The sequence below is a fragment of the Palaemon carinicauda genome, chromosome 6 (genome assembly GCF_036898095.1).
Source record: "Palaemon carinicauda isolate YSFRI2023 chromosome 6, ASM3689809v2, whole genome shotgun sequence".
In the NCBI taxonomy this organism is placed as follows: Eukaryota; Metazoa; Arthropoda; class Malacostraca; order Decapoda; family Palaemonidae; genus Palaemon; species Palaemon carinicauda.
Window position 1 is genome coordinate 89,581,118 of NC_090730.1, and position 15,751 is coordinate 89,596,868.

The 15,751-nt window shown below is 49.6% G+C and overlaps 1 protein-coding gene across 1 annotated transcript in view; it reads right to left on the reverse strand.

The window, feature by feature from the left end:
* Prim2 (DNA primase subunit 2) overlaps positions 1-15,751 on the reverse strand; it is a 294,414-nt gene that overhangs the window by 192,068 nt on the left and 86,595 nt on the right. The window contains exon 4 of the mRNA XM_068375288.1: positions 11,795-12,019. Coding sequence (XP_068231389.1) covers positions 11,795-12,019 — 225 coding nt within the window. The remainder of the gene's footprint in view (positions 1-11,794; positions 12,020-15,751) is intronic.

Consider the following 15,751-nt stretch of genomic DNA (forward strand, 5'->3'; position numbering starts at 1 on the left):
TGGTAGTGTGTCTGGGATTGAAAGGGGGAGAGCAAGAGAGGGTGTGGCTTTATTGCTGAGTGAATGGATGACAGATAATGTAGTGGAATGGAAGGAGATATCATCTACATTAATGTGGGTAAGGGTTAGGTTGGGTAGGGAATTTTGGGATTTTGTTAGTGCATTTTGGCCTGGTTGAGAGAAAAGTGAAGAGCAGAAAGAGTTCTGGAATGAATTAACTAGGTGTGTAGAAGGAATGGGTAGAAGGAATTATATAGTTTTCAAGAGTAACTTGAATGCGAGGGAGTGGCCGCTAGAGAGGTAGAAGGTGTCATTGGGAAGTATGGTGTACCATGTGAAAATGAGTGGTGAGAGACTGGTAAATATGTGTTGAGCAAGAGATGGTGATAGGTTCTAGCTTTTTCAAAAAGAAAGATAAAAACAAGTATACATGGGTAAGAGTGACAAATGGAATAGTAAAAAGGCCTTTAATAGACTATGTGTTGATAACTAAAAGAATGTTTGGAAGATTGAAAGACGTGCACGTATTTAGGGGTATGGCTAACGGTATGTCTGATCATTTTTTGGTGGAAGGAAAATTAGTTGTAGCAAAAGAGTGGGGTGATGTAAAAGGGAGCAAGTGAGGGTTGAAGAGTTAATAAAACCCAAGGTAAAAAGTGAATATCAAGAAAGGTTGAAAATGGCATATGACAAAGTGAAAGTGAGAGAAACTGGTAATTTAGAGGAGTGGAAGTTAGTAAAAGAAAATTTTCTTGGGATTGCAAGTGATGTGTGTGGCAAGAAGTTTGTTGGAGGAAGCATGAGGAAGGGCAGTGAATGGTGGAATGAAGGTAAAGTGGAGGAGAAAAAGAGGGCATTTGAAGAATGGCTGCAGAGTAATAGTGTAGAGAAGTATGAAAGATATAGAGAGAAAAATGTGGAAGTAAAGCGCAAAGTAACTGAGGCAAAGAGGGCTGCTGACCTGAGGTGGGGTCAGGGATTGGGTCGTTCATATGAGGAGAATAAGAAGTTTTGGAAAGAAGTGAAGAGAGTAAGGAAAGCTGGTTCAAGAATTGAAGAGACAGTGAAAGAAGGAAAAGATGGGCGGAATTTTTTGAAAGTTTACTGAATATTGAGGATAATAGGGAGGCAGATATAATTGCTGTTGCAGGTGTTGAGATGCCAGTGATGGGAGGAGAATGAGAGAGAGATTACAAGAGAAGAAGTGAGGAGAGCACTAGATGAAATGAGAAGAGGAAAAGCACCTGGTATGGATGGTGTGAGAGCTGAGATGTTGAAGGAAGGGGGTGTGACTGTACTTAAATGGTTGGTGAGATTGTTTAATATGTGTTTTATGTTGTCAATGGTACCAGTGAATTGGGTTCGTGCATGTATTGTACCACTATATAAGGGTAAAGGAGATGTGCATGAGTGTTGTAATTCAGGGGGTATTAGTTGTTGAGTGGAGTTGGAAAAGTGTATGGTAGAGTGCTGATTAATAGGATTAAGGATAAAACAGAGAATGCAATCTTAGAAGTACAGGGTGGTTTTAGAAGAGGTAGGGGATGTATGAATCAGATTTTTCCAGGTAGGCAGATATGCGAGAAATATTTAGCAAAAGGTAAGGAGGTGTATGTTGCGTTTATGGATCTGGAGAAAGCGTGATATAGAGTTGATAGGTAAGCGATGTGGAATCTGATGATATATGGAATTGATGGAAGGTTGTTACAAGTAGTGAAAAGTTTCTACAAAGGTAGTAAAGCATGTGTTAGGATAGGAAATGAAGTGAGCGATTGGTTTCCAGTGAGACTGGGGCTGAGACAGGGATATGTGATGTTGCCATGGTTGTTTAACTTGTATGTTGATGGAGTGGTGAGAGAGGTGAATGCTCGAGTGCTTGGACGAGGATTGAAACTGGTAGACGAGAATGATCATGAATGGGAGGTAAATCTGTTATTGTTTGCGGATGATACTGTACTGGTTGTAGACTCGGAAGAGAAGCTTGGCCGATTAGTGACAGAATTTGGAAGATTATATGAGAGAAGGAAGTTCAGAGTTAATGTTGGTAAGAGTAAGGTTATGAGATGTACGAGAAGGGAAAGTGGTGCGAGGTTGAATGTCATGTTAAATGGAGAGTTACTTGAGGAGATGGATCAGTTTAAGTACTTGGGGTCTGTTACTGAAGAGTGAATGAAGGATGCAAAGTGTTGGGGGCAGTGAAGGGAGTGGTAAAGAATAGAGGGTTGGGCATGAATGTATGAGAAAGTGATTGTACTAACTGTGATGCATGGATCGGAGTTGTGAGGAATGAAGTGACGGAAAGATGACAAATTCGTAGATAATTTGTATTTTTCCTAACTATACAAACCTTAGCTATTTACATGGGGTAATTACTTCGGCGTAGCTGAATGACAAGCCATAAAAGTTTTAACAAGGGTTTACTACCCCGCCGCTAGTTAGCGGGGGGGGGGGGGTAGCTAGCTACGCCCCCCCCCTCACACACACACCGGTGAATGCTTCACTTTGCCTAGAGATAGGACTTATCCCGGGAGACAGGACTGGCGGGCAAATATGTGTAAATAGCTAAGGTTTGTATAGTTAGGAAAAATACAAATTATCTACGAATTTGTCATTTGTTCCGTAACTGAAATACAAACCACGCTATTTACATGGGGTGACTCAACCCTTAGGAAGGGAGGTAAGTCCCTCCCATACTGGCTTTGGCTTGCCCGGGGACCCCAAATTCGAGTGTTTAAGTACTCAAGAAATAAGGGGTCCCTGCTCCTCACTGGCATGCTGTGAAACTGCTGCGGCCTACATAAGCTGTGTGTGAAGGTGAGAAGTGACTCGTCCTAGGAAGTTGACCTTGAGTTCTTCAGATGGAAATCTAGGGTAGGACTCTCCCAATACCACCTCGTCAGGGTATGGGGACATGACAGTATTACATTTAATACTAGGAACACAAGGGAGCATGGCTTACCTGCAGAGGTTCAAGGTCAGCTGTGCAGAGAACCCGGGATGCTGCTTTCTCCAAAGGAGGAGAGGATGAAGAATAAAGGCCAGACAGATCTTTTCATTCACGCACACTAAAACCAGGTAACAATGCCCTCAACCTTCTGCTACTTGTCCATTAAGGAGCCTGAGGTTAGACCAGCTGTTGTGCAGCCACCACAGGGCCGATATAGAACGTACTGAGCCTCCTGTGTGTCACGTCTTGCAGGTAGTGGGCCGTAAAGGTGGTCTGATGCTTCCACACCCCAGCTTGAAGGACCTGCGTCACTGAATAATTTTTTTTGAAGACCAGGGACGTAGCTATGCCCCTGACATCATGCGCTCTAGGGCGATGTGATGGAGGACGGTCAGGATTCAAGGCCAGATGTATCACCTTGCGAATCCAGGCCGAGAAGGTATTCCTGGTGACCCTCCTCTTCGTATTCCCGGTGCTCACGAACAGGGCTCGCACCTAGAGACGAACTGCAGCTGTTCTTTAAGATACAACCTCAGACTCCTCACTGGGCACAGTAGGAGATGGTCTGGGTCATCTGTTACAGAACGAAGACTCGAACCCTGGAAAGAGTCGAACCTAGGGTCCGGCACTCCCGGATTCTGAGTCTTGGCAACAAACTCAGGGACGAAGCTGAACGTTACCTCCCCCCATCCCCTTGAATGGGCGATGTCGTATGAGAGACCATGTAGCTCACTGACTCGCTTGGCCAAGGCCAAAGCTAGCAGGAAAACAGTCTTCCAGGTAAGGTGGCAATCTGGACCTGGCGTAATGGTTCGAAGGGAGGTCTCCTCAAAGACCAGAGAACTCGAACCACGTTCCATGGAGGAGGTCTCACTTCCGACTGAGGGCAGGTAAGTTCATAACTCCGTATGAAAAGGGAAAGTTCCAGCGAGGAAGAAATGTCCATTCCTTTAAGCCTGAAGGCAAGACTTAAGGCTGAGCGATAGCCTTTCACTGCCAAGACTGAAAGGCGAATTTCCTCCCGCAAATACACGAGGAACTCCGCTATTGCTGGAATAGTGGCATCGAGGGGAGAGATACCGCTTTCACGACACCAACAACAGAAGACTCGCCACTTCGCCTGGTAGACCCCTGCGGATGACTTGCGCAGGTGACCAGACATCCTGTTCGCAACTTGCTGCAAAAATTCTCTCTCTGTGAGGAGATGCTAGATAGTCTCCAGGCATGAAGTCAAAGCGAAGTTACTGCTTTGTGGAAGATGTTGGTGTGTGGTTGTTAGAGTAGCTCGTGACGTGGAGGGAGTTCTCTCGGAACCTCCGTGAGGAGTTGCAAAAGGTCCGGGAACCATTCTGTGTGATGCCATAGCAGAGCTATCAGGGTCATTGAAAGATTGACCGATATTCTGGTCTAGTTGAGCACCCTCCTCATCAGACAGAACAGGGGAAAGGCGTACATATCGACGTTGTCCCACCGTTGTTGGAAGGCATCCTGCCAGAGAGCCTTGGGGTCCGGGACCGGGGAGCAGTACAACGGGAGCTTGAAATTCAGCGCTGTAGCGAACAGATCCACCGTTGGGGAACCCCACAAAGTCAGGACTTTGTTGGCTACTTGAGGATCCAAAGACCACTCGGTACTCACTATCTGCGTCGCTCTGCTCAGACTGTCGGCGAGCACATTCCTTTTGCCTGGAATGAAGCGAGCCGCTAGCGAGATCGAGTGGACTTCGGACCATCTCAGGATCTCTACTGCAAGATGGGATAGCTGTTCCGAAAAGGTACCTCCCTGCTTGTTGATATAAGCCACCACCGTGGTGTTGTCGCTCATCACCGCCACAGAGTGGACTACCAAGACTTGGTGGAACTTCTGAAGTGCCAGGAACATGGCCTTCATTTTTAGCAGGTTTATGTGAAGGTACTTTTCTGATTCTGACCACAGGCCTGAGGTCCTGTGGTTCAGAACGTGGGCCCCCCACCCTTCCTTTGATGCGTCCGAGAACAACATCAAATCCGGGGGAAGGACGAGAAGATCCACTCCTATTCGTAGGTTCTCGTCCGCCACCCACCACTGGAGGTCCGTCTGTTCCGCAGGACCCATAGGGATCAAAGTGTCCGGGGAATCGTGACCTTGATCTAACCGGGACTTGAGTCGCCACTGGAGGGATCTCATTCTGAGGCAACCGTTGGGAACGAGATGGGCCAGGGAGGAGAGGTGGCCGAGGAGACGTAGCCACGATTGGGCTGGGAGTTCTTGATTGAGGAAAGGCCTCGCGACCTTCCTCAGCCTTGCTATCCTGTCTGATGGGAAGGCTTTGTGGAGATTGGTGTCTATGACCATGCCTAGATATACCAGTTTCTGAGAGGGCTGCAGAGAGGACTTCTCGAGATTTACCATGATCCCTAGATCCTGGCAAACTTCGAGGAGCTTGTCTCGGTGGCGAAGAAGGGTTGCCTCCAAGTCTGCTAGGATCAGCCAGTCGTCAAGATAACGAAGGAGACGGATGCCGATCCTGTGAGCCCACTAAGAGATGAGGGTGAACACTCTGGTGAACACCTGAGGGGCTGTGGAGAGACCGAAACACAGCACCTTGAACTGGTAGATCTTGTTGTCTAGGCAAAATCTTAGGTACTTCCTTGAAGACGGATGGACTGGGATCTGGAAGTACGCGTCCTTCAGGTCCAGTGTACACGTGAAGTCTTGTGGTCTCACTGCGAGTCTGACCGTGTCTGCCGTCTCCATACTGAACGGAGTCTGCTTGACAAACCTGTTAAGGGTTGAGAGGTCGATGACTGGTCTCCAGCCTCCAGACGCCTTTCTCACAAGAAAGAGTCGACTGTAGAAGTCTGGGGACCCATCTACAACCTCCTGGAGAGCGTCCTTCTTCAACATGGTCTGGACTTCTGGCCAAAGGGCTTGCCCTCTTGCCGATCCCATGGCAAGAGAGCTCAACGACACTGGATTCGCTGTCAGGGGAAGTAGAGAGGCTGTGAACAGGACGTGATAACCCTGAGCGATCACGGAAATCGTCCAGGTATCTGTCCCGAGTTGCTGCCACCTTGTCGCGCAACTTTGTAGGCATCCCCCCACTGGTGGTCATGCAGGGGGACTGCCAACCCTAGCGTTTACGGCCTCGGCCGTTACCTCTAGGGTTCTTGCCTCCCCTGGAGGACTTCTTGCTCCTTCTGCTCTTGGCAGGAAAGGGCTTAGACACCTTCGGCTTCGCTGCAGTGGTCTTCTTCGTGTCCTTAGCTGGACGGGGCTGTTGAGCTGCTGGAGGTTTGTAGGGCCTCGATGTCAGGGCCCTATGGATGAGGGAATCCTGGTTGGACTTCCTCCACCTCTCAGCGGTAAGCTCCACGTCCTTAGGCTCAAACAAACTCTTACCGAACACGGAAGAGTGTCTGAGCCTGCTAACCTCCGAACTGGGAACCTTCTGGTGGAACCTCTCAGCCACAGTGTCCCGTCGTTTGAGAATCGTATTGGCCCACAAGCTCGAGACTTGGTGGGCCAGAAACTCAATGGTCCGCGTGCCTGAGAGCAAGAAAGTCTCCAGTGCCTTCCTGGTGCTTTCTTTGGAGAGGTCCTCAGACCGCACCAGGATGCCCAGAGACCCCAGCCAGATGTCAAGCCACGAAGTTGCCTGCATGGCACACTTAGCGACCTTCTCCTGGCTTAGGATCTCAGTAGCTGAGTAGGACACGTGCCGGTTGGAGAGTCTCTCTAGAGGGACTCCCCCGGTGAGTTCTTCCACGGGGTGATGAATCGGAAGACCCAAACAAGACTCCTCAAGGATCTCAAAGTACCTCCTCTGACGGACTCGAGGAGGAGGGAGGAGCTTGTTACCGGCGCTGGATCTGCTGGAGGAGGCAAGCTCAGAGAGTTGGCCCTCGACCTTGTCCCTGGCACTCTTCATCCCCTGAGACCAGGGCAAAGCTGCACTGGCCCTTGAGGGTTTCTGGGTTCCATAGACGCGATCCAAGACCGTGTCCTTACCTTCACAAGGAGGAATCTCAGGGTCTGGGATCCCGTTGAGGTTCCTCATGAGGGTCAGGACTTGCCAGAAGGCGTGTTCTGACTCTAGGTCCCCTCCTCCTGAAGGACTGGCAGCAAAGTCTCCCGTCCCCAGTGGCACTTCCTGGGGGGACACGTGGACATCCTCGGAAGGTCTAGATGGCTCCTGCCTGATCCTTGTTGACGATTTAGGGATCGTCTTAAGAGTCCTTCGGTTCCCTCCTGGGCGGGATACATGACTCGAGTAACGATGGGTGCAGGCTCTTTTCCACCCCTGGACGAGAAGACTTCTCAGGGAGAGGCGGAATATCCCCCATTGGTGCGATGGGGGAACGGTCCGGCTGGTCCGACTCTCCTGAGGATGGGTAATCCTCATCCGCAGGGGAGGGAGAGAAAGTCTGGGGGGGGGAAGGAGCCTTGCGCAAGGATCTGCGAGGAGACAAAATAGGCCTTGGAGGTGTTTCCACGGGAGAGACTCCTCTCTTCCTCTTCAGGGGGGGGGGGGGGGGAGCTGCCACTGATTTGTGACACATGTCAGAGAAGGTGGGCTTCAATGCCTGCACATGAGCTCTGACCAGGGTCCCGAACCAGGGCTGCTGGCTGACAGTCGCACTGTCAGACACTCCCTCTGGAGGGAAGGGGATCGTTCGATCCCTTGGAGGAGTCGACAAATGCGGGTTCGCCTGAGAAGCTATAATGAAAGAGTCCTTAGACCTGTTCGGGAACAGTCCCTCCTCCGGGGAGCGCGCTGTTCTGCGCTTGCAGGGAGGGGAACGAGACGAAGACCTATCCGCCTGGCGCCGCTCGGGCTGGAGGTCGCGTGATGGGTCCTGATCAGGGTCGCGTGACACAGGAATTTCGCGCTCGCGCACAGGGGCATGGGCGAGAGAGGATGGTGGAGCGGGCGCAAGGGCGCATAGGCGAGGCCACAGGCGCGCAGGAGATGGTGCGGGCGCGGGGGCGCGCAGGAGCTGGAGCGGGCGCGGGGGCGCGCAGGAGCTAGAGCGGGCGCGGCCGCGCGTAGGAGATGGCGAGGGCGTGTGGCGCGCAGGAGTCGGAACGGGAGGCAGCCGGATACGAGGACGCGCAGCATCCTGATGCGGCACTGGAGGGCGCGAGAGGTCAGTGGCGCCTAGGCATGTTTCCGGAAGAACCGGGCGAGGGCGCAAGAGCGCCGGTTCAGGATGGCGCGAGGAAGGGATGGCACGTAGGCAGGCGATGGTCCGAAAGGACAGGCATACTAACCTGTTAGCGCACAGGTGATCGTGGGCGCGCATCAGGATGTGGACGCACTGGTGTGCTCTGTTGCGGTGGGCGAGCAGGACGCGTTGTTGGATTAGGGCGCACGTTGCATCGGGCGCCTTGATAACTGGAACTGGGCGCGCAACCGGAGCGTCACGCGCAGCTGGAACGCGTGCAGGATTGCGCGGTCTGGAAGAAGAGCCCTGGGGTGCCTGTGAGCGCCCGTGTGCTAGCTTGGGCGCCTCCTGGGTGGCGCGCTGCGATGTAGAAGCGCGTTGGCGAGCGCGTGAGCGCTGGGACTGGAACTGCGCGTGGGCGCGCTTGACGCGTAACTCCATACGGGCGCTGCAAGTCCAGAGGAACCTGTGAGCGCCTGTGCGCTAGCGTAGGAACCTCTTGAACTGCGCGCGACGAGGCAGGAACCGGAGAACGCTGGGGTGCAGGTGGGCGCTGGCGCGCTGAAACAGGAACTGCTGGTGGGCGCCGGGGTGCAGAAGGATGTGGGCGCGCAGGAGAACCCTGGCGCGTAGCAGGAACAGGGGTGCGCACGCGCGCAGGTGAGCGCTGTGGCGCTAAGACAGGAACAGCGGCAGCAGCAGGAGGGCGCGCAGGAAGAACCTGGCCCTTGAGGGCAACAAGCGCGGTTTTGCGCTCAAGGCCCTTAAGCCACGAAGGGCCCGGTGCCTGCGCAGTGGCAGGATCAGGTGGCGCGCAACGCGCATCCGCAACGTCGAAGTGTGACGGCAAGTCAGCAGGTCTGGAGGTAGACTGGTCACAGTGTCCCGAAGGACGACCATCATCCGAAGGTGAACGCAAACGATCCCCGGAGAGGTCTAAGGTGGTAGCTGGCAGGATCGGCGAACGGCGAGTCGTCTCCTCCGCAGAGGACTGAGGTGACGACGAGCCGAAGAGGCGCCTCCTAACTCCCTTGTGACGGGAAGGAAGGCCTCTACGGCGAAGGGGAGGACGAGCCTTCCGCCTTATACGCCCACGAGGGGCCGTGGGATCAGCAAGCTGACCATCAAGGGACCTCCGGAGAGGAGTTTGTAAGTGAACTCCCCCGAGGGGGAGAATCACCGGCAGGAGAGACCGTGGGACTTAGATCCTCCCTCGAAAGGTGTTCGGAGGGGGAATCTAAGCCGTCAGCTACCTCAGCAACAGGAACGGGGGTTTGACTAGACCCACGAGATGTCTCCGTCACAACAACGTCAACCACAGACAGAGGATCTATCCCTGCTGTAGTTGGCAATTGTTTGATAACTGCACCAAGTTTGATCATGTCAAACAAGGCTTCCTTGTAGGGCGAACCCTGCAGCCCCAAGGAAGCCCAAAGCTGCAACAAATCATGATTAGACATATTCAAATCCTCCTCCGGGGGAGGAGGGGCAGCCGCCTCGCTATGGGAGGCGACTACCTCTCCCGCACCCTGGGATCGGTCAACAGCAGTACGGTCTACGCTACCACTCGCTGGCCTCTCGGAAGAGACCGCTTGAGGGGGAGCTTCGGAGGAGGAAAGGGCTACGGAAGAAGCCCTGGAATTTTCTCTCTTCAAAGAAGCCTCTGAAGGAGAAAGATCCCTTTTAGACTTTTTCTTTCGGCGCTGGGCAAACCTCTTCCACTAGGAGGTAGACCACTCCCTACATTCTATACAAACATTACCACTATCACACTGCTGGCCCCTACAGTGAGGACATACGGTGTGGGGATCGGTGTCGACCGCTGACATAAAGGTCCCACAAGGGCGGCCGGGAAGTCCAGGCCATGTATGCATAGTAGTAGAGGCCAACTTCAAACACACTAGAAAAGAAAAAGCAAAAACAGATTAAATATGGCAGTCAAAGCGAGGGAGAGAGCAGACAGGTCTGTTCTCTGCCCGAACCAAAAGTAAAGTGAAGCATTCACCGGTGTGTGTGTGTGAGGGGGGGGGTGTAGCTAGCTACCCCTCCCTAACCCCCGCTATCTAGCGGCGGGGTAGTAAACCCTCGTTAAAACTTTTATGGCTCGTCATTCAGCTACGCCGAAGTAATTACCCCATGTAAATAGCGTGGTTTGTATTTCAGTTACGGAACAAACAGAAATTGAATGTGTTTGAGATGAAGTGTCTGAGGAGTATGGCTGGTGTATCTCGAGTAGATAGGGTTAGGAACGAAATAGTGAGGGTGAGAACGGGTGTAAGAAATGAGTTAGCAGCTAGAGTGAAAATGAATGTGTTGAGGTGATTTGGCCATGTTGAGAGAATGGAAGATGGATGTCTGCTAAAGAAGTTGATGAATGCAAGAGTTGATGGGAGAAGTACAAGAGGAAGGCCAAGGTTTGGGTGGAGGGATGGAGTGAAGAAAGCTCTGGGTGATAGGAGGATAGATGTGAGAGTGTCAAGAGAGCGTGCGAGAAATAGGAAAGAATGGCGAGCGATTGTAACGCAGTTCTGGTAGGCTGTGCTGCTTCATCCGGTCGCCTTGGATGACCGCGGAGGTACCAGCAGTAGGGAATTTAGTGTTATGAAGCTTCATCTGTGGTGCATAACGGGGGAGGGTGGGCTGTGGCACCCTAGCAGCACCAGCCGAACTCGGTTGTGTCCCTCCTCAGGCTGGGAGAAACGTAGGGAGGAAAGGTCCCCTTTTTTCATTTGTTTGATGTCGGCTACCCCCCCCCCAAAAAAAAAATTGGGGAAGTGCCTTGGTATATGGATAGATGGATGTATTATTTTTGACAACCAACGGAATTCGAAACCGACTTAACTCGAAACGACATAAGTCGAGGTATACCTGTATATAGATCATTGTACTAATCAATTCACATTTATGTATTCATGTAATACACAATTGAATTAGGTCAGGAAATAACTTATTCTTATCCGCAATTAATTACTGAAAGTTATCAATCAAACCACTGCTCTCAATAGAATAGACATTCGTAAAATCGGCTAGAATTTGCAAACTTAAAGCTACACTAGGCTATCCATAATTAAGGGTCAGCAATAAGGCTATATAATTCATAACAATTAATTCTACTATACTGTGTATACACTCCCAAACTAAACATGAAAACCAAAATAAAATTATTATAAAATTATAAAGGGTCGTTAAACTTTAGTACTGTAAAACATTATACAAAACAAACAAAACATCTCCATGCTGTCAAGAAAGCCAGGGAGTGAGAGCTGATTACACAGAACAAATCAAAAGCAAAATAATACAAAAAATTATCGATAGCAAACTTGTACAGAAAATGAACCCTTATTATGTTAATGCCATTATTAAATAAATTGCTCCAAAGTAGGTGAGGTCTCTTGCGAGTACAGTACTTTTCTATTATTTATTAGTCCCCAGGAACAAAGCCCTATACAGACCATATTATAAGGGGGGAGGGCTATATCTGATTGATTACTAAATCTATTTTTGAAAAACCTAACCAAACTGTATAGCAAGCACATGTAATTTATTTCTGTGATTGTGATGATAAAAAAAATTTTAGCGGAGAATGACAAACCCTAAATGACCCAAAGAGAGCATCCAATGTTTTCCATTTTCCATATGGAATTTTTTTTTACAATGACATAGCAAGCTGGGAAAAATGTAATAGAAAAAAAATACTTACAGGTTCAAAATTTAGATTATTTTTAGACATGAAAGTTCGGACGCTGTCTTGATTAGAGGCAGAAATATGCATAAAACGAGCTTTGAAGAGATCGGTTTCGTGCTGAATAAACCACCGTCTCAATTCCTCTGTTCTACAGTATGCTAATCGTAAAATAAAATGTGATATATGATCTCTTCTTCTTGCTGCTTCAGCTTCATCTCTCTTATTTTCAGATATTTTCTCCTGTCAAATAAAAAAAAATTCAGCATTATAACAAGGCTACTTTGTCAGTAAGAATCTGTGGCAAAAAAATATTTTAAAAATAACTATCAATCATGTCATTAATCACTTAAAATTACTGAATTGTTTTTTTTCATTGTTGCAAAATCCAAGAGCCGTTAGAATGAAATTGTGTGAAAATCATAATTGTTCTGGCACTATATACAAACCTTAGAAGTATCATTTTGGGGATAGCTGAAACCACCCGTTAAAGCTTTTGTGAGGTGTAACTTACCCTCCGACAGTCAACGGAGGGCAGGTAGCGGGGGTAGACTAACCACCCAGGTCACACAAGCACTAGTAAGCCATCGTCACTTTTTATTTCAGCTCGATAGAGTAAAGACGTAGTACTGCTCTTCTGCCATAAACTTTTAACCGGTTTACGATTAAAAGCAAATGGGCTAAAAGTTTAAAAATTCCTTTTTTCTTTCAGATGGTGACTCAGGACTTCTCTTTAGTGTGAACTCCGTTACAGTACTCCCATTAGCGTAGCAACGGCACCCACCTACGAAAAAAGTCTCTTCCGTTGCCGAGTGTTACAGTTTTCTGCAGCACTCTCTCCTGCTCACCTTCGTTCCTGCAGCTTTGGCACAGGAACAAGAACAGTGGAAGACTGGTTCCCTCCGGGGTTTCCAATCGAGGTGATCCCTTCGGGGTGAACTCAGAAACTAGCTTGGGCTACGTTTCACAGGCAGCACTCGATGCTGACCTTCAACTTGAGCTCAGCTCGTTGACAGGAAGCAGAGAGCGCTGGCCGGAAATCAGCCTTCAAGAGTTGGACAGCCATCCAATACAAGGGAAAGGCATCCTCAACCAAGTGTTGAGCAACTTTCTCTTTCGAGGGAGAGCCATTCTCCACCAACTGTTGGGCAATCTTCCCACTTGCAGGAAGATTTGCAGACAACGGCAACAGGGATTGGTCGACTTTCCCACACGCGGGAGAGACTGCCTATGCCTAAGTGGTTTCCTCCTCGGGGGATTCCTCCAACGGGAGTCGGATTCATCCATGCCCCTCTCTTACTCTTCGGAGCTTGGCAGCGTAGGAGTTAGGCGACTGCTAGTAGTTCCTGCTCATCACCACCATTCCCTCAGGGTACAAAATGGGTCTCGAGTACAACTTTCCTTTTGGGTCTTTGCCATAGATGGTGATGACTGCAGACTGCTTACAGCCACTGACTTCCACATCGACGAGTCTCGTAGGCTTTAACTCTTCGGTGTTATTGCCAACATCATATCTTTGGGCACAACAAAGCTCTTAGAGCTTTGTGAGGCCAGGTCCTTCGGGACCTGTGCCTCATGGTTTTCCCCTCTTACATGGGAGAAACTACTCATCGGTTATAACTCGTCGGGGTTACTTCCTACATTGTGCCTCTTGGGGCACAACAAAACTCTTACAGCTTTGTGAGGTCAAGCCCTTCGGGACCTGTGCCTTATGGTTTCAACCACTTACGAAGAAGAAACGGCTGTTCTTCAAGTCCAGCACAGCCTTTTTCATTCCTTTCCAAGGGATGACGTAAGGGTACTCACCAACCCCGTGAGAGTTAGGATGAGCACGAGTACTTTGCAAATGACCTTAGTTTTGCAGAGAAGTCATACGCAATGTTGCACACCTACACACTGAACTCTAGCGAGGTAGGTTGACGAGCTTCTCTCCCTAACGAAGGTCTGTAATCACCTTAGGTTGCTCGCCTAGTAACCATTGCAAGTTTGCTAGAGCCTAATTCGGTAGCACGCACTTATTCACATTACCTGTTCCCATCCTTACAAGTAAGAATTATCTTTCTCCTCGCCAGCATTTGCCGATGCTGGCCAGTGGTTGCCAGCGTTCGCCAACGCTCGCTAACGCTGGCTAGTGTTCACTAATGCCCGGCAGCGTTCCTTAATCCCTATCAGTGTTCGCTAATCCTTTTACCACCGAGAAAGAAAAGCAAATTTCTTCACGCAAATACACGAGAAACTCGGTTATTGCTGGGGTAGCTGTATCGAGAGGAGAGATACCCCTTCCACGACAAAAACCACATAAGACCTTCGACTTTGCCTGGTAGACTGATGCTGATAATTTCCACGGGTATCCAGACATCCTGCCAGCAACTTGTTGCAAAAATCCTCTCTTGAGTGAGGAGATGCAGGAGGGTCTCTAGGCGTGAAGTCGTAGCGAAGCTACGGCTTTGTGAAAGATGGCATGTGGTTGTCAGAGTAGATCGTGTCGTGAAAGGAGTTCTCTTGTAGACTCACTCAGGAGTTACAGAAGGTTTGGAAACCATTCCGCATCATGCCATAGCGGAGTTATTAGAGTCACTGAGATGTTGACCGATGGTCTGGCCTAATTGAGTACCCTCCTCATCAGACAAAATAGGGGAAAGGTGTAGACTTCCAAGTTGTCCCACCATTGTTGGAATGCATCTTGCCAGAAAGCCTTGGGGTCTGGAACTGGGGAGCAGTACACCAGGAGCCTGAATTTCAGGGCCATTGTGAAGACATCCACAGTCGGAGAACCCCATAAAGTCAGGACTTTGTTGGCTACTAGATGATCCAAAGACCACTCAGTACTCACAATCTGAGATGCTCTGCTCAGGTTGTTGGCAAGCACATTTCTCTTGCCTGGAATGAAGAGTGCCGATAGTGGTATCAAGTGAATTGCGGCCCATCTCAGTATCTCTACTGCTAGATGGGATAGGGGCTGCGAAAAAGTACCACCTATTTTATTGATGTAAGCCACCACTGTGATGTTGTCGATCATCACCAACACTGAGTGGCCCCCCAAGGAACTCATGGAACTGTTGAAGGGCCAAGAAGACAGCCTTCATCTCTGGAAGATTTATGCGTAAGTATTCTTCTGACTCTGACCAGAGGCCTAAGGTCGTGTGGTGCAGCACGTGGGGACCCCACCCTTCTTTTTTTTGTAGCATCTGAGAACAGCATCAAACCTGGGGGTAGGAGAGGATCTATGCCCTTTCACAAATTCTTGTCTGACACTCGCCATTTAAGGTGCGTCTGGTCCCCTGGGGATCAGGGTGCGTGGGGAGTAAAAGGCTTGATTCCACCTGGACTTCAGTCGCCACTGGAGAGATCGAATCAAGGAGACTGTTGGGAACTAGACGGGCCAGAGATGATAGGTGCCTGAGGAGACATAACTTCTGGGCTGGAAGTTCTCGTCTGAGAAAGGGTCTTGCGACCTTTCTCAGCCTCATTATCCTGTCATCTGATGGGAAGGCTTTGTGAAAATTGGTGTCTATAATCAAGCCTAGGTATACCAATCTTTGCATAGGAAGCAGGGAGGACTTCTTGAGGTTTACCATGATCCCCAGATCTCAGCAGAGCCTCAGAAGTTTGTCTCGGTGTTGAGGAAGGGTTGACACAGAGTCTGCTAGGATTAGCCAGTTGTCCAGATAATGGAGGAGACGGATGCTGATCCTGTGTGCCCAAGATGATACTAGGGCGAACACTCTGGTGAAGACTTAGGGTGCTGTGGAAAGACTGAAGCAAAATACCTTGAATTGGTATTTCCTATTGACTAGGCTGAATCTTAAGTACTTCCTTGAAGATGGATGGATTGGGATCTGGAAGTATGCGTCCTTTAGGTCTAGTGTGCACATGAAGTCCTGTGGTCTTACCGCTTATCTGACTGTGTCTGCCGTCTTCATGCTGAACGGAGTTTGCTTGACAAACTTGTTCAGAGCTGAGAGGTCGATGACT